Genomic DNA, 23,983 nt, shown 5'->3' with positions numbered 1-23,983 from the left:
TCACTAAAATACCAATGCCACTTTAGTACACAGGTAAGGCTTAATAGGCATGGTACATCAGTGCATCCTGGCCTGGATATATGTGAGAAGACATGGATATTGTTTTGATATGTGGCCCACATTTAATATTGCTAACTCCATGCCATTACGATCGCTCACAGAGGATTCTTTATGTCCCATATCTTTTATTATTCACCTTCCACATAGCCGGTAAATTTGTTGCACCGAATGACAGGGTTCACGGCATCGATGAATTTCGATTAAGTCCACTGTCACAAATAATGGCAATATAACTGTTAAATACTGGCCTATAATTAAATGGATGCAGGGTGAGAATAAGACAGAAACATGTTATTGTAAATTATATTTCCAGCCAAAGTTTGACACCTCTTTTACAGCCTGTCAACATAAATAACACTCTTTGCATGTGTCAGTTTCTCCAAGGGTTTTCCCATGTCTGTACATGTTTTGGGAATAAGCAGCTGCCACCGTATAATTTGTCATGGCTCTTCTTTTATATGCCTAACTCACGTTCCCACTGACTTCCCTGACTCCTGAGAATCGCTGCTCTGCCTTTATCATTTTCTTAGATAGATATTTTATCTTGACAAGATGAGTCAGATCGGGAAACAACAAGCTCTACTTCACCAGCCAGCTGGTGAACACAGTCTGTGGCTGCTAGAACTAAAAGGAGAGTGAATATTGGACTTACAGTCACCAGGTGAATAGAAACACAACCCCATCCACCAGACCAGTGTATGGTGGAGGTGTGAATTGGCAACTATTTTTTAGTATATTCACCATGATGACTTTATAAGGTGATATATGTTGACACTGTGTTAACAGCTTGTTCCACTGCCCTTAAAGTGCCCCCCAAAAAATCTATCAAAACTGCTTTGAAATGCCTACAAACCCTTTTTACCTTTTACATCTGTTAGGGTGGGGCAACTTTTTTGTGTCCAGTAATTGGTTCAGCTCAAGTTCAACCTGAGCAGATGTCTCCACAGCTGTATTAACTGAACATAACGCTTTTCAGTTTATTGCTTTCCTTTTATTTTCTTTTAAAAGACATGTAATTCTTTCCATTTTAAAAATTAGTCTCCACGGAAATATTAAAGAAGCAGCCATTTAAAGACTTTTCAAAAAGCCATTTGAAAATTGGACAATTATTGACTTCTGTTTCCAATACTCCTCATAAACAAAATGAAATTAAGTTCATTTAAGAGATGGAGTCTTAGATATAGTATTGATCAAAATATCTGAACATCAGTCATTACTTCACAGTTGAATCTAATCTTCCTTAACACAGCCAATGTACTTACTCTTCTCGGGATGCAGCTAATCTCATCCATATTAAGCCACCTCATCTCCCATGAGTACTTTTTAATGATGAAATCACATAATAGGAGTCAGTGATAACGACTGTAACTCGTTGTATCTGCTGGGTCTACAATTAATTTAACAGCTCTCAGTTATCAAAGTACCTCTTGCAATTGAATACTGTAATTCCAGCAAAATGTCGATTGTATTAATCTCTCATTTGTGATTCGTGTGTCAGAGAGCAGTGCACCCCCTCCTCCTGCTTGCCCTCCCTCGTGGTTTGCCTGTGGTGGTGGTGGTGGGGATTGTATCGAGGAAAGCAAAGTGTGTGACTTCACCCCAGATTGTCCCCATGGAGAGGACGAAGCCAGCTGCCGTAAGAATCTTGTTGCCAAGTAACACAGTCAAAAAAATCCACATCCCATTTGTACGTTTGACTGAGCGCAGGGTGGTGATTCATATTCAGGATAACAGTAATGGTTGAAGGCACCTTTACAGATTGTTATACCAGTATAAACCAGAGTTACATCTTTTTCTTTCAGCTATTTTTTTTTTAAATTGATAGATTTAGATTTATCAGTGGACATTGATAAATAAATATATTTGTGTTATGACCACCAGTTTAAATGATCAAAATTTTGTTTTGAGTTTGTGTACTTTGATTTTAGATTTTTACCTTGTGTTGTGTTATCTTGTTTTAGTTGTGTCTATCTTTTTGATTTCATTCCTTCATCTGTCATTTTATTGTTTGTTTCATGTAAAACAGTTTGTAACATCGGTTGTAAAAAACTGCTGTAGAACCAACCTTCTGTGCTTTGCCGTAGACAAATAGATTGCCTAGAAAAATAATCAGAAGGTGATGCGCCATCTTGAAGGTCTTATGAGTTTGTTTTATGTTAGTTTGACATGGTGGGCAGGTCCAAACACTACAATACCCATGAGCCTCAGGCGCCATTGCTCTGGAGAAAAAACTGTTAGCAGTGTGTGCGACAGAATTTTAAGCATTGTGATTGGATGTCTCTGTCCAAGTTTTTTTTATGTACACAGGCCTTTTAAATCAAAGATCCAGATATTTTTACTGCAGTTCTTCATCTTTTGCACTGATCATTCAACCAGGAGAGTTTCATGACTTGCTCTGAATCATGTAACATTGTCTAAAAGAAGCTGATTGACTTTACCAAGTTGTCTTGGAGTTGTAGATGTTCAAATGTCCATTTTCTGAGCACTTTAATGATTTCTCAAACATGTTGACTGAAAAATTGAAGTTGAAAATGTATTCTTGACCTTGGAAACACGAGTTGACAGAGCAAACTTACCACAAGGTCCATTATAAATACAAATCAGAATAATAATCAGTGTGTTGTCAGAAAAATATTCCATGTAGGGCTGTCAATCGATTAAAAAAAATTAACTAATTAATCGCACATTTTGAAATGAATTAATCGCGATTAATCTTTTATTTTTACCTCTAAAGACCAAAGCTTCTTATAGGGGATATTTAAATGTAAAATAAATCACCAAATTAATGAGTAATCACAAAGGGTGTATATGTTAAAAACCACTGTTGAATAGCATCTTAACAGAAAACTACACAGAGAACTATGTAGTTTCAAAGAGAAAACTCAGGCTCATAAAGTGCAACTTGATTTCAAAATCAAGGCTCAACTTAATCACCATCTTGTATGCGCCAAGATAAATGTATGATCTACGCTGTGCCTGAGAAAGTGTCCATAGAAACAAAAAATTAACCAGGTTTCCATCGGATGTTTTGCATTCAGGTGATATTGTAATGACGAACTGCTCCTGTGAAAACTAAATTCGGCTTTGCAAATTGCGCATATTACTTTTGTTTTCAAAAATAGTTCAGTCGAGCAGCTTTTTAAATCTCTGGCTGCAGGGATGAGTCGGTAAGCCAACAGAACAACTACATTTGGATGTCATGGTAAGATTGTTGTTTCCGAGGTGAACAAACGAACTATACAAACTTTATTTTGATCATCTCCTTCCCATTCAGCCTCTAAGTGTGACTTTGAGGACGGTTCCTGTGGCTGGTATGAGCTGACTCTCGGTGATGGCTTTGACTGGGTCAGGGGCTCATCTGCCGAGGTGCCTCCAGACTTCTACAACACCCCACCACCTTTGGACCACTCCACAAACAGCTCTGCAGGTAAAGACACACTCACACCACACATGTACACTGGCAGTGCCAGAATTTGCCATATGCAGTTGCTGTTATCAGAAATGTGTTGAGCTGATAAGATGAATTGTGTTCAGGGTGCTTGGTCAGAAATAACTGGCATAAGATAATATTATCTCCAGATTAAATCACGCTTTTGAGGAAGGAAAGAAAATCTCTTTTCAGTGTGTTTTTCGGAGATAAGCACTTCATGGGGAAATGCTTTCTCAGCCATCTGAGTAATGGAAAGGAAATCGACATATGCTGCACCCATTCTGCATATTAATGTCATCATCTGAAACACTATTAGTCTCCCCTAGGTTTATGCGCCACAACATGTTACTGTATATTATGTCTCATTGGATCTTTATACTTCTCTCTACATCAGTCCTCCAGAATATTCTTAACTCTTCGAGGCGTGGGTTTGACGGGGGAATCTTGCAGGCTGACTCCATGCAGGTTTTTTAGCGGCACCATCTGTTGTTTTTGTTACGCACGTTGCATGAGCATGCTGTGAGAAGATGCTCTGCTAGCTTCAGACCTGGAGACCATCCAGACAGTAAAAGGGAGGAAAATGAAGCCTGTTATGTTCTGGGAGCATCCTGATGTGCTTCAAGTTCTGTGAAATGACACATATCCTGGTGGGAGCACGTGTTTGAAGACTTAGAAAATATTACTGTCACCATTCGAAGGTGTGTAAGTATGTGGCGGTGTTCAAACAGTGCCTACTTGGCAGTTAGGTGCCGGATATCAACCAATATTCAATCTCCATCACACCACCACCTCATACTGTGCAGCTTTGGGCCAAATGGATTAAAGCTGTTATTTTTTTTTATTATCCTGCCTTTTAAAACAGTTTTCAAAGTTCAGATAAATGCAGCATCCATCCTACAAAGTCAAAATACAGTAACTCTCACTGTGCCGCTGTAACGTGAATTTCTCCCCAGTTATTAATAAAGTCATATCTGCTGGAAATGCTGTAACACATTTGGCATCTGTTTACCATATAAAACATTATTATGCCATAGAAATGAGCTAACTCCTAGCTCGATAGCCAGATACACGGCTAGCTTTGGGTGAAGCCAAAACTAAATTTGCTCTGTCTTTTGCCTAGCTCTTATCTGTAATTGAAACATATCCCTGATAAACTGACATCCTGTTCTTTCAGATTGTTGAATATATGATGTATGATGGAGAATAAAAGCCTAAAGCCTAAAGTAGCATAACTGCCATCTCATCTACAGACTTCAAAGGAATTTACATGGTGAGATTAATCTGACTTAATCTTAACTTTAAAATCCCATAGTCAAATCCTATTAAATTTCAAATTAATTTCTTATGTCAGCTCTAATATATATTAACAGCAGATGGACAGGTCGACATAGCAAGGCAGAGATGAAGTTACATTTAACTTGACTGTAAATAACTAGGATTATTCAAATTAATTTATTTTATTAATTTTGCATTTCATGAACATTTTAAGGCAGTGAGTGAAGCATCTGCATTTTCCCACAATTACATATAGTAGATTAGGCAAAATGATGATTTATCAACTGCAGTGACAAGCTTTTGAATTACATCTTAATCATGTGATTGATTTAAACTTGTGACTAAGGTATATAGACTGCACCTGATTTAACACTGTGGGGATCCTAGGTCAGTACTGTCTGTTACATCTGTACATACATATGTTCACAAATTATTTACAGTCTAAAACTCAGAGATATCTGGGGTGCAATGAAATCTCCCTGAAGAAAAGATCTGAATATAGTAGTGCGGCAAGTAAAAATAATAAACAGTAGTATAATAAGACAATTGGGATTTTTTTAAATAACCAACATAAAATCAAGACATTATAACCTTGTGTTGTGTACAGTTTGCCAGCCTGTAAACATTAAACCCTCATTCTCAACTTTGTTTATAGGCAGGTTCATCTTCTTGTTGTTGGCAGGAGTGGAGCCCAGTGTGGTTCGATGCACTGTGTGAAATGAAATAGCCTTCTGCACATTACTGCTGTAACGTGCTGCTGTTTGCATATTTGCGGCCCAGCTGTTAAGAGTAAAACCTCGCCACTGTCCTCAGACCTGTGTCCTCAACAAGACCGTGTTGCTGTGGTGACTGCAGACGACTGGATATGTTTCATTTATCCCACAATTCTTGATATAGAGTGGGCATTGTTGAGCGGAGAAATCCCAGAGAGACAGAGGTATTTCTGAGTAGATGAATTTGACCTATCTGGCAACAATGTGCAAAGGCGTTTAGATGAATAGTAAATGAAGCTCTTGACATCTGCTTCCGTAACAGTTTTCGTGTTTTCAAAGGTGACTTTCTGGCTCTCTGGCGGAACAAGTTGTTAGCAGAAGTGTGGAGCTGTGCCTAATGAAGTAGACCCTGAATATGGTTTGAATATTAATTGCCGTCTCACTCACTGCAGGCCACTTCATGTTTATATTGAAGAACAGCAGCAGTCTATATCCAAGAGCTGTTCTCCGAGGACCCTGGTTCCCTCAGTCGGCCTCTGGGTGCACCATGACCTTCTGGTGAGAATCACACTCCATCATTTCTCCTTTCCATCTGCCGTCTCTTTATGTTGGTGTTTATCTTGATCTTTCTTGCTTTTTTTCCAAACATCATCATCATCATCATCTCAGCTCTGCTCTCTCAGCATCTCTCTTATTTCACACTCACACACAATGAGAAGATTTGCATCTGCATGTTTTGACAGTTTAATGGTCCCTAAAAATTTATGTCAAATGGCAAGATGATATTTCTCCCTTCAGTTGATTGGAAGAGTAACCCTGGCAGAAAAGTGCCAGAAGTTTATAAATTTCATTTTTTTCCACAGAGTAAGCAAAAGCCCTCATGTATTATGTTCAACAAGCATATGCATTATCACAAGAGGAATCTGTGATTTACAGTTTATCGTCTAAGGAAGTAATGTCGGAGGTATACCACAGAATGCACACACTACACTGGAAAAGTAATGTCAGTAATAATTTTTTGCATCCGTCTCTCCATCACCTCCCCCAGGCATTATAACTCAGGCATATCTGTGGGGGCTGCTGACATGTACCTACGAATCAATGGAACCGACAACAACACCATCATATGGAGGACCTTGTACGACCAGGGAGCTCGTTGGAACCAGGTCACAGTGCAGCTGGGACGCATCACCCAGCCCTTCCAGATCGCTCTGGCTAAGATCAGCCTCGGTGTGTTCGACGGGGTCTCCGCCTTGGATGATATCACCTTCAAAAACTGTTCAATGCCCCAAGCAGTGGCGGATTGTCCCGCGCACACACATTTCCACTGCGTGCGCACCAAAGCGTGTGTGGAGCACTTCCAGCTGTGCGACCTTGTGGATGACTGTGGGGATGGATCAGATGAGGAGGGATGTTGTGAGTGTCTCTTTTATTCCACTTAGAGTTACATTTGGTTACAAGAAATCTATATTCAGATACTATAATAACACTGTAACAATACTACATTAGAAGTAAAGGTCCCACATTCAAAATCCTGTCCTCAGAATACACTTAAAGTTTTATATATATATTATCATATGTGACATTAGATTTTTAATACATAGCACTTTACTGTTGTAGTTCTTGAAGTGAACGTAGTTTACTTTCCTGCACTGCAAATTTTGAAGTTGTTTCTATTTCTGCATGTGAAGCTTATATATTGCCATTGTAACTCCATCAAGCATAGAGCCCAGTTTTAATGTTATGTTGCTCCAATGAAATTCATTTTCTGCCGTGCCTCACAGCTCCAGAGCTGCAGTGTAACTTTGAGCACGGGCTGTGCAGCTGGAAACAGGAGCAGAGCGGAGGAGATGTGTTTGACTGGACCCACATCCAAGGCCCCACTCCGTCCTTTAACACGGGGCCCTTGAATGACCACACGCTGGGCACTAGGTACGGCCACTACCTCTACATCGAGTCGTCTGTCCCCCAGGAGTTCAAGGACACGGCGGTGTTACTGAGCCGAGTCTTCCAGCCCACCCACCAGGGTGGCAAGGACCCCTCCAAGTCCCTACGCCACTGCGTTTTCCGCTTTCATTACCACATGTTCGGATCACATGTGTTCTGCCTGGCTGTGTATCTGAGGACCACCTCTGCAGGCCGGGGTCATATGCTGTGGGTACGATATGGAGACCAAGGAAACTTATGGCACAGGAGGACTCTCTACCTCAACAGCGCCCGGCCTTTCCAGGTAACTAATCCAAGGATATGATACTCCAGAAACTGATGCAAAATGGGAAATAAAATCTTTTCAATTAGTGTTTAGGCTTCTGCATTATAGAACAGGGCTCTCTGAATACACTTAATTCCACATTGTATTCTGTTTGGATTTGAGTTTTGATAGTATTTTGGGATATGATGTTTACATTGACCATAGAGAAACCTTGTTATTCATTTGTCTGGTGACATGATAGACGGATTTCTGACTGCCTGGACTCCGCTGTAGTTACCATTCAACTGGCTTTAGCCTTTCCATCTTATGGTCAGTCATGGAAAATAAAATGAAATATAACATTTGTCCTCTGCAATAACAGATGTAGAGTGTGTTTAAATGATATCGTATCCTGATTTCTATTGGAGAAATCTAGCTTGCAATAACAGGTTTCTCATAAGCAGAATAAAGACTGACAGTACCCAGGTTTCTTAAAACTGGATGTGATGTTTACATGTGGAAAAATGAACCAGGATGATCATCATAACCAACATCCTTTCGTGCATTTACACAGACTCTGGTAGAGTATCTAAAGGGCTCTTTCATCTTGTGTCAGCTGTTATTTCTTACTTTGCAGGAAGCAAAAAGACAAATGTCTGACATTTTCCGTTAATCTCCCCTTATAACATGTAATATACATTATGGTATGATTATCACCGATGCTTTAATTTTAAAGCAGTATAGTATATCATCATATTTTAAAAGCAGACCATGCTCTGAAACTACGCGATACTTGGCTGTCAAATTAATGTAGATGAAAAGTTCAATATTTCCCTCTGAAATGTTGTGAAGTAGAAGTATAATCAGAAGGAAATGGAAAAACAACAAAAGTTCTATAGGTACAGAACATGTTATTTTACACCAGTCACAAGAGGTTATTCTTACTTTAAACACTATAATATCACTTGTAATCACATCACATCCCACTCTGAATCATTTGCATTTGCAAAGACTGACTTGCAGACACAAGTTCAGGTAAACACAGTTCCCTGGCAGGTAACAATGAAACGCTAGTGAAGCGTGGAGTGTGTATTTAAGAGTGTATTGCAAGATGAAGCTCTGTTTAATAGCTTCACTGCTCGACATCGATCCCTCAAGATGGATGTTGTGTTGTCATTACTCATGACTGAGTATAACTTGACAGGCAGTTAAAGACTTTTCCTCCATTCTAGCATCGAAAACAGGAGCTCTGTTTGTCAAGTTAATTGACTGCAGAAAGGGTAAAAGTGGGAGAAAAAAAAAGAGACACTGATGAATTAAATTAAGACTCGGGCCGATCCATTCACTCACACGGTGGGCATATTGCCACAAAATGACATAGCATAATGATTTGACATTATGATAGTAAATTGTACCAACATACTCCTTCTGAATTTCAATTGAGATTTAATTTGACCAATGTAACCACAGCTAATGCATAAAACAACACTGTCTGAGCTTGGAGCAACAAAAGAACGTTAAACATGCAAAAAGCAACAATAAGCTACACAGCATTAAAGTTAATTAAGAGGCAGCAAGTGGAAATGGCTGTTTATTGGTTAAATATTTCAAACCATGTTTGCAAAACACTTGAATCATGCTAATGTGACATTCAAAAAACCTATGGTAAATACTCACACAATGCCTCCTCCAGATAATTAACATTTAGCAGACTTGCCTTGTTTATTAGATATGCTTTATTCTCCATTGCACATGTGCACAAGACTGATTATAACAGTAACATTGTCAGCTGAAAGCATTTTCTTACTTTTGTGGTTCAAGCTGTTTTCCTTGAAAGTTATTATCAGACTCTCATTGTTCCATATTTCCAAATAATGTTCCCCTCCTTGGCAATGACACAAAGCCATCAAGAAAGGTTACTGCTGACACAGCTTATTTGAAGCAATAATCTTTCAGCTAATGATTTCTTGCATTGGGAAGCTGCGACAAAGCTTAATATTCAGGAAATTTAATGAAGCCCACTGGCAAGAAAGCAAACAAGAAAATCCATTCAAACACAGATGTAATTAGCGGCCAGTGCTGCTTACACCTGTGCTTTTCCTATAACTGCAAATCAAAATGACTAAAGGTTAATTAGGTACAGTCATGCATTATTCTGGTAATATAAAAGGGTTTTTTTGTTTGTTTGTTTTTTTAAAATATGTTTTCATAGGGGTTTCATATAAGCATGTATCCTGGTTTTGAAAAACCTTAAAGCTAGATGAAGTATGTTGGAAAAAAGAGATAAAATTATATGTAAATATCTTATTCAAGAATTTCCCCCCTGACAAGTTTACACATTATGATATAAGTGTGAAAGCAGGTTTCAATTCAAAGAAATGGTTTTCCTCTAATTAATAAAAGATAAGTTATAAGAGAACAGTTTTGGAGAAAGGAGGTGATATATGAAATCTGCATTGCTCTAATTCAGTGGTAATTGCTAACATCAGCAGCTAGCTAACTCGTAACTAAACAAACTGACTGAGCTAATGTTAGCTTGCAAATGCATGACCTGCTTAGACCGAAGAGCAACGTAAGTAACAGCTTGTTATATTGTTTATTATTTATTGTCTGGCTTGATCGATTTCTGGCTGCAAGGAGTTGGTAAAACATGAAAACAAACTCTGCCATTAGTGAATTTTTAGGGCTAATGCGTTAGCTGTGCCTTTACAGTTGCCTTGTACACCTGAGCTGCAGCAACATTAGCATTCATTTTGGACTTTTTTTTTTTTTTGGTCACCTAACAAGTGTAAGTCTAGTATCCACTCTACTCTTTACTGCTCTGGTCTCCTGACAAAAATATCTGGGTCTTTTGGTTTACTAAACAAACAACTTCATCAGCTAGCTAACTGCTAACGGCTACCTGAAAAACAAATGCTAACATTAGCTTGTTTATGAAATCATATTGAAGAGTATGCCTGACCTGACACTCAACTAAAAAAGATATTTTTATTTCATAACCAATTTACACATTGGTAAAGTCTTAAGCAAAGACATTTCTTAATTCCTATTTGTGCAACCTGATTCAGTTTCTAAATCACTTGTTTCAAAAGAGCTAGCCTTAACTAGTTCATACAAACCTGGAGATGGATTTATGAATTGTTCACTTTCCTTGTTGCCAGATTTTGATTGAAGGAACAGTTGGAGATGATTTCAATGGAGACATTGCCATTGATGACCTTTCATTCCTGAACTGTGTCCCGTATGAAGGTAAATGAGTACACAATTACGCAAGAGCGGGACTCACAATTTAGGCCAGTGTTTGTGTTTCCATCTTCACGGCTGATTTGTGTTTTCCACGGTGCCTGTTTTAGGAGAGCTCCCCAAGCCGAATACCACAGCCCCTGCTGTGACCCCTCCAGCCCCCACAGTCCAGCCTAACAACTGCCCTGATGGAGAGTTTGCATGTAGGGCACACGGGGAGTGTGTTCCCCAGAGCAAAGAGTGTGACTTCAGACCTGATTGCTCTGATGGCTCTGATGAGATAAACTGCGGTAAATTGTCCTTTTTTTTCCTCTCAGACTTTCTGTATGGTCACACACCTTTTTCATTATATTTCTTCGCAATGTTTCTGTGGTTTCCCTCTCTTTTTCTCTGCATTTTTGCTCTGTTGTCTTTCTCACATGTGTTGATTTACCTCTGTCTTGCTCCAGTGAAGGAGCTGTGTGATTTTGAAGGTGGTGACACATGTGGTTGGAGGTGTGTCAACTCCTCTTTGGTCCCAAACCATGCATTTCACTGGTCGCCTGATCAAGGGGAAAGCATTCATGATGGGGAGCAGTACCATCGTCCCATTAATGACCACACTCTGTGAGTACCAACAAAACAGTATTTTCAAGCAAAAATGCCAAATATTCCTTTAATGGTGCTAGTAAACTGCTACTTAGCTGATTGAGTAATAATTTTAAAACTAAAACTAATTTTAAAATTATCACAAATTTAGCCGAACTAACAACTAAGTAGAAAGGGTGGAAAGTATAAATCCGTAATAATTAGTGACTTGCATGTTCTCTGTGTTATTTATTATCTTTTTTTTTTTACTTCACTAAAAGCAAAGACGTGAGAAAAAATGGATTGTGAGGCTGAGTGCATATGGCCCATTTGTAGTGGATAGACAGTGACCTGATTGTCCTTATCTATGTTTTATTGACTGGTCGGTGAGAGCAGAAAATGGCAGTGCACTTTGACCACTACATTTCAGTAATTTCTTCTCTCAGCCAGAAATGGCAACACTATCTTCTTTCATAACCTCTCCGTCTGACTGCGCCTCCTTCTTCCTCACTCCTACAGCAGCCGTGACTGGCTCTCAATCGATAAGGCATGACTGAAATGGAGAAGCAAAGCTGTGTATTTAACCCAAGCAGAGTCATACCGCTTATGGAAATTTAATAAAGTGAGGCAGAGGGAGATGGAGCAGATATGAGTATGGTGCTGAGAGTGTGAGGACGATGAGGGCAGTGAAGGCGATTACAGCACTATTCATCCTACTGGACCGTTTTGTAACAGTTATATGGCTTGATGACTTATAGAAACAATCAATAACGTATCAATAATGTTATATAAACTGTGGTCATTAGGATTGCAATTACAACTGAAAAGCTGGAACTAGAGAATGTTTGATTTAAAAATCACTGAAATTATTGATTGGTTCAAGTTCAAAATCATTAACAATTATTTATTTTTATTTTTATTTTTTTGATTTAGATTGATTTTCGATTGACAAACCAATTAATCAGGTAATTGTTTCTGCTCCAGTTTTCTTAACTGGAAGATAATGCATCCACTGCTATAAAAAATATGACAGGAGTTGTAAAAACTTACAACTACAGGCAGCTCCTACCTGAAAAATAGACTGGGGATTGTTTTAGGGGCCAAACAGGTGACAGTTTTTATTGAGTTTCACAATACAAGATATAACAGGATTTGTTCAGTGTACAAATACACTACAAAGAATTGAGCATCTGTGCATTGTCATGTTTTATTGAAATCTCCTAGTTGATATCAGGCATTCCTCATTCCTGGACTCACAATTTGATGACATAGTTATTACACTGTCCTGTATTTCCTGTTGTACCTATTGTAGAGGAGGCCCTGAGGGTTGGTATATGTATGCAGACAGTTCAAATGGCAACTATGGTCAAACCACTGACCTCCTGACACCTGTCATCTCCTCCACCGGGCCACAGTGCACCCTCGTCTTCTGGTACCACATGAGTGGATTCACCGTAGGATCACTGCAGGTGAGGAGAACAGACACACTCCGCAGGGGAATAACACTCGATTCTGTGTACAGGGTCTCATCAGAATTGAGTTACAGAAATATTCTTACCTATTGTTCTTCAGGTGCTGCTGAAGTACAGAAACATCACTCATGTGGTTTGGTCTCAGACTGGTAACCAAGGCAACAAATGGAGACGAGGAGAAGTGTTTTTGGGGTTATCAAACAACTTCCAGGTCTGTTTTTCTTGCTTAGAAATACTTTCAGATGTGTTATAAGGAGAATCAGAGCAGGGAGATGGTTTACACTAAAATTTTTCTCTTTGCCATTAATATTGCATCAAATGTCTTTGTTTTGCTCTTGCATCAGGCAATATAAGATCACTGCTCAGATTCACCACACACACAGCTTTTTGATATGGTGTCCAGTCTAAAATGACCTTTTGTCGATGATGTCCAAATAATTCATCAAAGGACTGAGGATAAAATTATGAAGGGGCATTTATTTTGTAGTATTTCCTGTGACTCCCATGATTATCAAATGGATGTTTTTATTGGCAAAATTATCACCAGAGACATCTTTCATCTTTTTGTCAGATTTTTGCAGACTATAACGTGATGATTCACACACAGTGCACAATGCCCAAATACTGTGTGATGCCTTCTTCCTAAATCAAACCATAAATTCTCTATGTCCTTTACCTTAGACTGTGTAGTCCACTATTTTCTTTGTTCAGTATGATTTTATTGGAGGGTATAAGGTGCTTGCTGCATTGCTAATAAGTCCATATATCATGACCTGAAATATATAACTTAAACATATAGAAAAATATCCATTGCTATAGTCTAAAATGTCAAAATCAATTCAAATTACTCATGATGTTTTTTTTAAGAAGCAAAAATCACCAGAAATGTATGACTTTTAAATTAAAAAAGGAAGGTCTTCTGGATAAACAATAAATGCTCTTTACACTGCACATCAGTGTAACTGGCCTAATTTCATTCACGACAGGTTAAATTGGACAGGCTTGGTAGACTTGATGATCAATGATGAATTGATTGAATCTAATTCAGTCTAATGAGTCTTATCTTATGTGTGGCAGTAATGACAGTTGCAATCCCTCCATGGTGTCTGTGTGTTGAGGTTGTTTCTGGTCATTATGACCACACACTTGTGGCTTGATTGCAAGGGAGAATTCTTTGCTTTGACTAAATACTTCGGCCTTTGCACGTCTTCACTGATGCACATTAACCTTTGTCAGAGCAGTCAGAGTCGGATCTGCACTGATGCTACATCAGCAGCTGAAGGGCCTTTTCACACTGAACCTCTTAAAGTTCTTTCAGACTCCAAGTGCTCATTTCCTCCTCTCTCTGAGCTCTTCATCAACTGTCTGCCCTAAGACACAGAATATCATGGCTCATTAGTACAGAAGCTACCGGCTCTTTTGTTTCATGGCCATGTCTGATACGATTAAACATCAACCCTTGAGTCAAAAAATGTGATTAAGTTTACATGACAGATAGGAACTGAGAGTTGATCCCAAGTTTGTTGTCCTTTGTCAGGTGGTGTTCAGGGCAAAGCGAGGGATCAGCTACATGGGCGATGTGGTGATAGATGATGTCAGCTTCCTGGACTGCTCCCCTCCACTGCCTTCAGATCAGCCATGTACACCTGAGCAGTACGCCTGTGCCAATGGCCACTGCATCCCCCAGGACAACCTGTGTGACTTCATCAACCACTGTGGGGACAACTCTGACGAGGACCCCTACATCTGCAGTGAGGCCTCGTCTACTGTCTGGCCGATGATAGCCGCAGAAAGATTAATTTCCAGATAACTGGATAGCCTGAATTGATTTCTTTTTTTATTGCTGTCTTTCAGAGGGCTTTAGTGGACACTGCAGTTTTGAGTTTGATCTCTGCTCCTGGCGCCAGTGCCGAGAGGATGACTTGGACTGGCTGATCAAAGCAGGCAGCACTCCAACAGTTGGCACTGGGCCATCAAGTGACCACACCCTAAGAGACCTCTCAGGGCACTACCTCTACCTTGAGAGCTCTTTCCCACATTCATTTGGAGACATTGCCCGTATAACAGGACCGGTGCTGAGCCGCAGGAGTTCACAGTGCAAGGTGAGGTCAAGGTCAAAGGTCAGAGGGCAGAAGGCAGGTGTCAGAGTGCAGTTAAATGCAGGTGCTGAATTACAGATTAAGAGAGCAATGGTTTGATCAGTGCTGTGACGCTCAGTGTAAATAGGAATTCACATCCTAAATGCTACTTGACTATTTAACAGGGCTTTATACAAAATCAATTCATCAAACAGGTAAATAACATAATTTAATAACATCACATTTTGAATAAATACCAAATAAAACTATGGTGCAGAAAACTACAACAATCAAAATAGATGGAATGAGTTAAAGACACACTAAAAAATGTAATAAAACATTAGCACTCCTGTGGCTTCCCTGACATGAATGCTTAAATGTATTTGGTGTATCTCAAAGGGACAAAAAAAGCATCTGCAGATGTTGATACGGCTGTATATGCAACACACATTTTAGGTATATTAAATATTCTGGATATATTTATTTACTTACATTCCTATAATGAGCTTTAAACCTCATAGATGCTCTTTAGAATACAATTTCAATTTTTCTGTAACACATAAGTACTTACTTACACTGTACTAGAGATAATGTTTCCTTGAGGATAGAGCTGAATTAATCAATTAACATCTTGGGTGTTAGATGCATTTGCTGTCTTGTTGACAGTTTGATGAGAAGACTGATGTCACTTTCATATATATCCAGTATATGAAGCAAAAGCCAACAGCTGGCTAGCTAGATTTAGAGTGGAAGCAGTGAGCCTGGCACTGTAAAAAGGTAAAAAAATAAAATAAAATAAAAAAAGCCTAGCAGCACCTATAAAATGTACCAACTAACATGATATGTTTTCTTAGTGTAGTGTGTAGCGTAAAAACAACAGGTTGTGATTTTACAGGGACTTAAGTGGACTATTTAAGAAATAAGATCTAATGTGTTGTTTCTGTGTCCGGTTTTAATGCTAAGCCAAGCTAACCAGTTGCTGGCTGTAGCGTAATATTTAGCGCACAGACATGAGAGTGGTGACGATTTCTCCAAATGTCAAAATACTTGTGAACAAATCCTGCAGAAACTAATGTTAAAATACCACCTCTGAATCAGCCATTCATATATTTTCAATCACAGTTGAAACGTGATGTAACTAAACAGTCAAGTGTGTGTGTGTGTGTGTGTGTGTGTGTACGCGGCCGTGTGTGTGTGTTTGTGTGTGTTTGTGTGTGTGTGTGTGTGCGTGTCCTCCGAGCTGTCAGCCTGATGCTCCACCGGGAAAGATCTCTTGATTGACTACCCAGTTTGCTCTGTGCCTTGTGTATTTCTTATCCCACTCATGACCTGTCCATCAATCACGCAGTCAGCAAAAAGGCACCAATTAAACTGAAGGGAGGGCTGTGTGGGAAGTGAGAAGGAGAGAGGGACAGGCAGCCTCTCTGCCGAGATGGAGGGTGTAGTTGTGCTGCTGTAGCTCATGAATACGCCTCCATTTGAAGAGGAAACCTACAAGACATGTCACTACCTCTCTGCTGCATGATGGAGAGACATAATTTCTCTCCAAGCCTTACTAAATACACTGACTGAAGGGAAAAGTGCATCAATTCAGTGACACGATTAACACTTACTTACCTTTGTATGATCATACTTTTGGTTTCTTTCCACATTCCACATGAAGAGTAATGACCATTCTAGTTGTGGTAGTAGAGGTAATTTTTATTTAACTAGGTGGACAAAAAGAAAGCTATTATGTAATATTTCTACACCGTTCCTCTGTAAATGAGAGGATATTGAATATCAATGTGTGGATTGAGACAGAAATCATCTCTACACTCTGGAAGTCATTGTCTTATTTTGACAGATTCCTTGTTTTCCGTCCTTTTTCCAGATGCGTTTCTACCTGCACATGTCTGGAGACGGCATCGGGACCCTCAGTGTGTTCAGGAAGAGTGAAGGAAATCTTCATCTCCTGCTGAACCTCACAGGAGACCAGGGTAACTACTGGCAGATGAGGGAGATCCCGCTGAGCTACGCAAGAGACTTCCAGGTCACGTTTGAGGGCAAAGTGGGCCGAAGTCCAAAGGGTGACATCTGCCTGGATGACATCACTTTCTCTCCAGGGTGTCTGCTTGCCTCCTCGGATGGATTAGAGGACAACACCCCTGCCCCTCCTGCAGGTATACAGTCAACTATGTTTCCTTAGTTTATTTTATTTATGCTGAGCTCATGTAGCTGTTTGCTATTTTTCATTTTTTCCTCGTTTTTCTTTTTTTGCCTACCCGTGGTGCGTTTTTTTTCAGTTTTCCTATTGAAGCTATTTCCACTTATCATTATCCATCACATTACCTAAATTGGATTTACCATAATCCTACTCTCTCTTTGAATTGCCTTTCAAAATGTTTCTCCCATTCTGAACGCAATGTCACTTTGCCACTTGGTCAGAAAAGAGGCTTTAGTCTTGTTTGTAACTGCCTTTTCTGCTCCTACTTGCTGATCCCTATTCATCCAAGGAAGAGAGTGAAATCTCTTTTGAATTGCATCAAGTTTTCTTTTATTTATTTTTTTCAGACTAGAGCTTAGACTGCGTCTGAAAACATTGTTACAGTATTATGGGCCTGTAAAGCTCAATGAGATACTGTGGTGTGTGTGCATTGTTGCTAAATAACAGCAGTTACCTATAACCTATGGGTTTCAGTACAATATAGGGTCAAGTGCAAAATTTCACAGAGGCATTTAAGATCAGGAAGACAAAGACTAAAGCTCAACAAGGCACTGTCCTTGCCAATGATAAACAGCCTGGCTTGATTGTATTGGAGTGATAATGAAAAGCCAGTATCTTTCTGCCAAAGACTAGATGCCCTGATGAAGGTCATGGTGTAACAGGAACATATCGGTTGTTATTATTGCTTCTGAAAGAAGTAGCCACTTCGTAACGGCTTTTTAATTCCATTGTGACAAAGAGAGTGCTCAGACTGCAGTCTTCCCCTTATTTTTAGTAAATTACTGTACACACTCTTTCCCTTTAGAGCTGATTTCTCATAGAAGAATTTAACACAGCCTGAAAAATAACAGACAATGTAAAAGGAACATGACTGCAGAGCCTAAGTGCTAAATTAAATTATTTTCCTGTTTTAGGAAAGATTAAATTACTAAGATGTGGTTGATAATTACAGTTTGGATAACTTTCACTGAAATAATATACTCTTACTGGCATCAGAGAATTTTTGGCTGCTGGGATATTGCAACCTTGTCTTCATTTTTAAGGTGTTTCGGAAATTTATGAAAATGAAAACAAAACTCAGCTAATCAATATGGCATGAACAAAACGTGTCAGATCTCCTAGAAACAGGGGACATGCATCACATCGGTAATAATGAATTGTAATAATGAATCCTCACTTTTCTATGAGGGGAGTGTGTTTATTAAATATTTCTTGAGCTCTTTGTGTCAGAGCAGCAGCACCCTGCATCCAGTTTTAACCAGAAGTATGTTGAGATATGAAGGAAAGACACAGTAAAAAAGCAAGAATGATGAAAATCTTCCTGTGAACTGCTGAAGGGAAAACATTTGTCACCATCTGACTAAAGTGAGCTCCATCATTGTCTGTATCTCAGACTTGGGAACTATTCACCTAGTAGAAGTTCCCCTGCATCCCGTACATTCTTTAAGAGGGAACCTTTTAAGAGTTGACAGAAAACAACAAGAGCTGATTAATTGCCATTGTCACTGCAGCTATAATTGACCTATTAAATTTATTGCCTGTCTCTTGTATGGATGTTGGGGAGAAGAGGGGGTTTCTGGGCTGTCTGTGGCCAGAAAGGGATGAGACTGCAACTATGTGGCTCCTGCAGAGTCTCTGTGTAATTTCAAGCTGGAGGAGATCCTCTTTAACAGCAGTGGAACTATTTTCTATTAAAGAAATAGTCCCTCTGAAAATTGTTGTGTTATTGTGTATGCTATTATTGTGTATGCTGTGTATCCTGTGGATTATCCAGCGTAACTGGGACACTGTTCTTTGAAAGAGATGCTTTGAGATGTTTCAAGGTTGTAATGTACAAAAACTCCATTCTGCTCCACTGTATCAAAAAAAAATGGAAAAAAATCTGATATGGATACCTCAAAACCTGGACAAATGAAACCAAAACTGGATGGCTAGTTTAAATGAGACATGAGAGATGCAGTGTAATATATATATATGATAATGTCTACATTGCTATGACTGACTCAAAATTAGTGCAATGACACAAATAAGCCAGCTCCTTTGCTTAAGCTAATCACTTATATATGAATATAACCTGAAAAAGTAAGAATTACTAGGTTGAGAAATAAAGAATGAAAAAATATAGCGAGGGAGAGAAAGCAGAGGATGTGTTTGCTTTTTTCAGAAGTAAAAGCAGAGCAAATAAAGAGGGAAGGATATATAAAGGAATGTAATAAATCCTTCCATTAAGAGAGCCTGTGGGGTAGAAAGTCGAGAATGACAAGGAAACCTGCTCTCACTGTCTTCATAGTAGCTGCAGAGGGTGAACTGTAATACTGATGAGACTTCAGACTGCAGGAACTATAATTATATGCTGAAGCCCCTCAAGGGCATTTTCCTCCACAGCTTCATTCTATATAATAGCAACTCATTGAATGATAGAGTACTGACACTCAGTATATATTTCATGCGAGCTCAGCATGCACAAATGTTTTTTATGTCAGCTGCTGAGCATTTTATTGTGGCTTTAACAAGACATTGTGGACCAGTACCTGAAAACCATTTTCATGTAATGCACTGTCATCATAGGCTAAGCACATTCAGAGACTTCTATGTATGTATAACACCTGCATGGAATAAAAAAAGAATATCCAGCCAAGGCTTTACATGCAGGATGTGAGAAATGTCTTGTCATTCTCTGTTTGTGCAATGTTGGACTTTATAAAAACAGGCAGCAGAAATCTCTACCTAATAAATGATTAAACTGATAAGAAATTTATTACATTCAGTACAGGCTGGGTTAGGGTAAGGGTTAGCTGACTGTGACTTGAACAGAAACTTCTCTCTGTCTTTGTGTTATTTTAAACTGTGATATTGTCTGAATGAAGCTATAACGAACATAAATGTAGAATGACAGTCTGAATGACAGTGAGCCATCACTTTAGCAGATAGATGAGGCTATCACTGTTGCGCATGTCTTAGAAGGGCTTATATTTATTTCGTTTTTGTTAGTTACAGTATGTGTGTGTTTCTGTCATTTGGTGTCAGCCTGACTGGACTACTCCTGCGCTCCTCTTATCTTTAGTAGCCCCTCATATCATAAACTCAATTTCATCTTTATGTTGACAGCTATGAATCTGACAGCATCTGTTCACAGGGCAGATTCTTTAAAGTAGCCTGACTGATCAGACATACTATAAGAGTAATGTGGTTTTGATGCTTTGATCTGTTTTTTTGGATACGATTACAAAGTAAAGTAAAGAGAGAGGGGAAGAAGAAAACGACAACGCCTCAGTTTAATTTCTAAATTCTTAAAAGAAATGAGAAGATGGAAGTGGTAAGACATGTCACATGTTGGAAAAAAGAACAGTGCAGTGGATTGCTTGGTACCTTTCATAATCAAAATTGGATGACTTGCTTCATTTCATCTGTCAGACTTCCCGTTCCAGAAATAATTCAGTAGTGTCATACTGCCCTCCACCAGAGGGCAGTATGACACTCAGGGTGACTGACCAGCATGGTTGATATCAGGACAGTGGATGCCTTCCTGGTGAGAAGGTCACTTTGCACACAGCAATGCAAAACCCAAAAGTCATCCATGTAACAAGATCTGCACTGGACGTAATGAGGACAAATGAATTCAAATAGTAACAAGTGAAGAGCTGCACATGTAATGAGACTTACACTGTTCTGGGAGAAGTGGCATATTATTCGCTTCAAACTGTCACTTTTCTTTTAAATGAATCCACCTACAGCTCCAGTATGCTCCACAGCTGGCGGCAAGTAGGTTTGGCTTCACAGTTGGGAGCCGTGGCTTCCTGGCTTCCTATGTGCCTTTGTTGGGGCACATTGCTTCCGGTCCTGTGCGTCTGAAGAGGAACAAAGGATTAGGAGGGACTTATACCCCTTTCTCTCCTTTAATTACAGGGACCACCCCTCTTCATCACGCCTCATGTCCCTTTCTAAAACTCCCTTAAGCCAGGCACTGACCCTGCTGGAATGCCAGATTCCAGCCCCTTCCAGCACCGCTACCCTATGATACAGTGATTTGGGCTTACTGCCCCATGCTCCTTTGTCTTTTTAAGCCTCTCAAAGGGACCCTGATGGTGCATGCAGATGGTCTCCCCACTCTTGAGTTGACTTCTTATGCCCTGAAGTTAAAACTGAACTCTTACGGTTTGTTTTTAATCTGGTGAAGCACATAGTAGTTGTGTTAACATTGTGAAGAATTTTCTCTTGAAGTTTCTAATTCTTACAGGAATAGTTTGACATTATGGGAATGACACTTATTTTCAGTTTTTATTTAGATGAGAAAAAAGATGAGAAAATCAGAACCACATGTCCTTTGAGTAAATATGAAGCTACAGCTAGCAGCTGGCTAGTTTACCTTGTCTTAGCTTAGCTTAGCTTAACATAAAAACTGGAAACAAGAGGAAACAGCAAGCCTGAGTCTGTCAAGCAGTAACAAAAACCACCTACCAGCATCTCTAAAGCTCACTAATTATGACATTTCGTCTTATTTGTTTCATCTGTACAGAAAATGAAGTGTAAAAGCGACAAGTTGCAGTTTTAAGGGTGCTTGTTTATAATTATTTTTTTCTGCACAAATTAAACAAGTTATAACATGTTCACTTGTGAGCTTTTGTGGTGTTGGTAGGTGGATTTTTGTTACCATTTGTGAGAGCCAGGCTAGCTGTTTCCCCCTGTTACCAGTCTTTATGCTTAGTTACGCTAACCAGTTCCTCTCAAACATGAATGTGGTAAATTCTCTTAGTAAGAAAGTGAAAAGTATTTTTTTCTTGAAATGTAAAATTATTTTTCCCTCCTCTAAAACGTTAGGGTTAGGGTTATATATATATATATATATATATATATATAATATAAAATAAATGTAACTTGTCCTTGATGGACAGACTAATGTTGGCAAAACAAACACATGTGGTTTGAATGATGTTTTATGTATGCATCTTATTTCCAGGCTCCTGTCCTTCCGGCTTCCTGCTGTGTGAAAATGGCCGGTGTTTCACTCCAGGGCAGAGATGTGACTTCACAGACAACTGTGGCGATCGCACCGATGAAAAGGACTGTGGGACTTCCTGCTCCTTTGAGAAGGGTCGCTGTGGCTGGAAGAGCTCCCTGGCTGATAATTTTGATTGGACACTGGGGACTGGATCTGTCCAAGGCATACGGCCTCCATATGATCACACTTTGATGGATGAAAATGGTATGTGTTTATAAGGCTTTCCTTCATGCATTTCGTGAGTTGTTCATCCAGCTCTCCACAGTGTTTAATTCATGTGCTGTTTTTTGCCACTTCAGTGGCAAAATCAATGAGCTATTCCCAGTACATGAATGTACAGCAAGTGATTGAGGCAGGACATTTAGGGCGGTAATTCCATTATACAGTGTGCATGGTAAAAAGCAATACACATGAATAAGTGAATAAGTACATATGCATACAGTTGCTTCTTCTAACCATCTTAAAATTATAATCCTTAAATTTCAACCATGGTAACATTAAGCAAAAACAGCGAACACTCGTTGGGCGGCTACTTTGTCAGAACAACAAATAGAGAAGACCAGCTGGTGTATCTGGTCACTGTGCAGCCAAACAAACACATTTTTAAAGGAGTCAGTCAATAATGATTAAAATCATGATCTGATTCTCCACACAACAGCAGGGCAGAGGGAAAGTTAGATACCGTTGCTGAGGAGTTGGATGTGTCCAGCCTGTCACCTGTAACTCTTCACATAATAGTTCACTATGGCCACTCCTTCCTATTCTATTATTCACTTGAGGAAAACTATAAATTATCCACTGAAAAAAATCCCCAAAATGACACATTTTTACAGCCAGTCATGAAAACTGTGAACAGCTTCATTTCCTGTGGATTCCTCATGCATGTAAAGGCAACTTGAGTCCAGGGTGGGAATGGCAGACTCTGCTACTAATGATTAAGACTACTATATATAGAGAGATAATTACTGAACGTTAATACATTGAATGGCTAATGTTGAAAAATGTCCATCGTAAATAGCATCAGAAGCAGTGTTTGATTTCATGAAAATCGGAAAGTTTCTAACTTTGATATTTAAGCTTTTTAGTTTTAAGTTACAGATATAATTATAAAAAGTGTTCATATTATTATTATTATTGATAATTTGATCATTTTAAATTGGCACAAATCTGCAGACAGAGAAGCACAGCAGCACAGAGACGATCCCTTTTTGTATTCAGACATCGTCCCACATCTTGTTATGACCTTGACTTGACTGAGAAACTTACTGAGTGGTTCTTGTGTCAAAAGGCAGTCGGACATTAGGAGATGGGTCACAGATTACTCTGGGACCCCTGACCCTCATTCCCCCTCTACACTGTTTGTGACCTTTCTGTAATTTGTCACTGGCTGTAAGAGCTGCCTGTACAGAGATAGTTATTAATCCCTCTCTGCCTCTTCTCCTACGTTGCTGCTCTTTTCCTCCATCACTTCTTTTCTTCATCTCTTTAGGTCATTTTGTCTATCTGGAAGCTACACCAGTGGGACTCAAAGGGGATAAAGCTCATATTAGAAGCTCTGTTTGGAAAGAGTCCAGTGCCATCTGTAAGCTCTCCTTCTGGTACTACATTTCCCACAAGGCCTCAGGGACCATCCGGCTGCTGATCAAGGTAAACAATCTACAGGAGTGTGTTTGCACAGAATCACGAATATATCTGAGGCCTGTCCATGATAGTTGACATGAAACGAGCTTTGCAGACCCACTGTCATCC

General features: G+C 39.3%; 1 protein-coding gene across 4 annotated transcripts in view; it reads left to right on the top strand.

The window, feature by feature from the left end:
* The window catches only part of malrd1 (MAM and LDL receptor class A domain containing 1), a 51,494-nt gene that overhangs the window by 5,152 nt on the left and 22,359 nt on the right, over window positions 1-23,983 (top strand). For all 4 annotated transcript variants that reach the window (XM_071484962.1, XM_071484960.1, XM_071484959.1 and 1 more), the window contains exons 6-20: window positions 1,559-1,696; window positions 3,335-3,487; window positions 5,931-6,036; window positions 6,527-6,894; window positions 7,263-7,708; window positions 10,831-10,918; window positions 11,023-11,202; window positions 11,362-11,518; window positions 12,792-12,948; window positions 13,052-13,162; window positions 14,489-14,702; window positions 14,806-15,053; window positions 16,903-17,191; window positions 22,193-22,438; window positions 23,724-23,881. In XM_071484962.1, coding sequence (XP_071341063.1) covers window positions 1,559-1,696; window positions 3,335-3,487; window positions 5,931-6,036; window positions 6,527-6,894; window positions 7,263-7,708; window positions 10,831-10,918; window positions 11,023-11,202; window positions 11,362-11,518; window positions 12,792-12,948; window positions 13,052-13,162; window positions 14,489-14,702; window positions 14,806-15,053; window positions 16,903-17,191; window positions 22,193-22,438; window positions 23,724-23,881 — 3,059 coding nt within the window. The remainder of the gene's footprint in view (window positions 1-1,558; window positions 1,697-3,334; window positions 3,488-5,930; window positions 6,037-6,526; window positions 6,895-7,262; window positions 7,709-10,830; window positions 10,919-11,022; window positions 11,203-11,361; window positions 11,519-12,791; window positions 12,949-13,051; window positions 13,163-14,488; window positions 14,703-14,805; window positions 15,054-16,902; window positions 17,192-22,192; window positions 22,439-23,723; window positions 23,882-23,983) is intronic.

The sequence above is a fragment of the Trachinotus anak genome, unplaced genomic scaffold, assembly GCF_046630095.1.
Source record: "Trachinotus anak isolate AG129_WGS33_773 ecotype Australia unplaced genomic scaffold, CSIRO_AGI_Tana_v1 ptg000009l, whole genome shotgun sequence".
In the NCBI taxonomy this organism is placed as follows: domain Eukaryota; kingdom Metazoa; phylum Chordata; class Actinopteri; order Carangiformes; family Carangidae; genus Trachinotus; species Trachinotus anak.
This window is presented reverse-complemented; position numbering and strand designations above follow the sequence as displayed.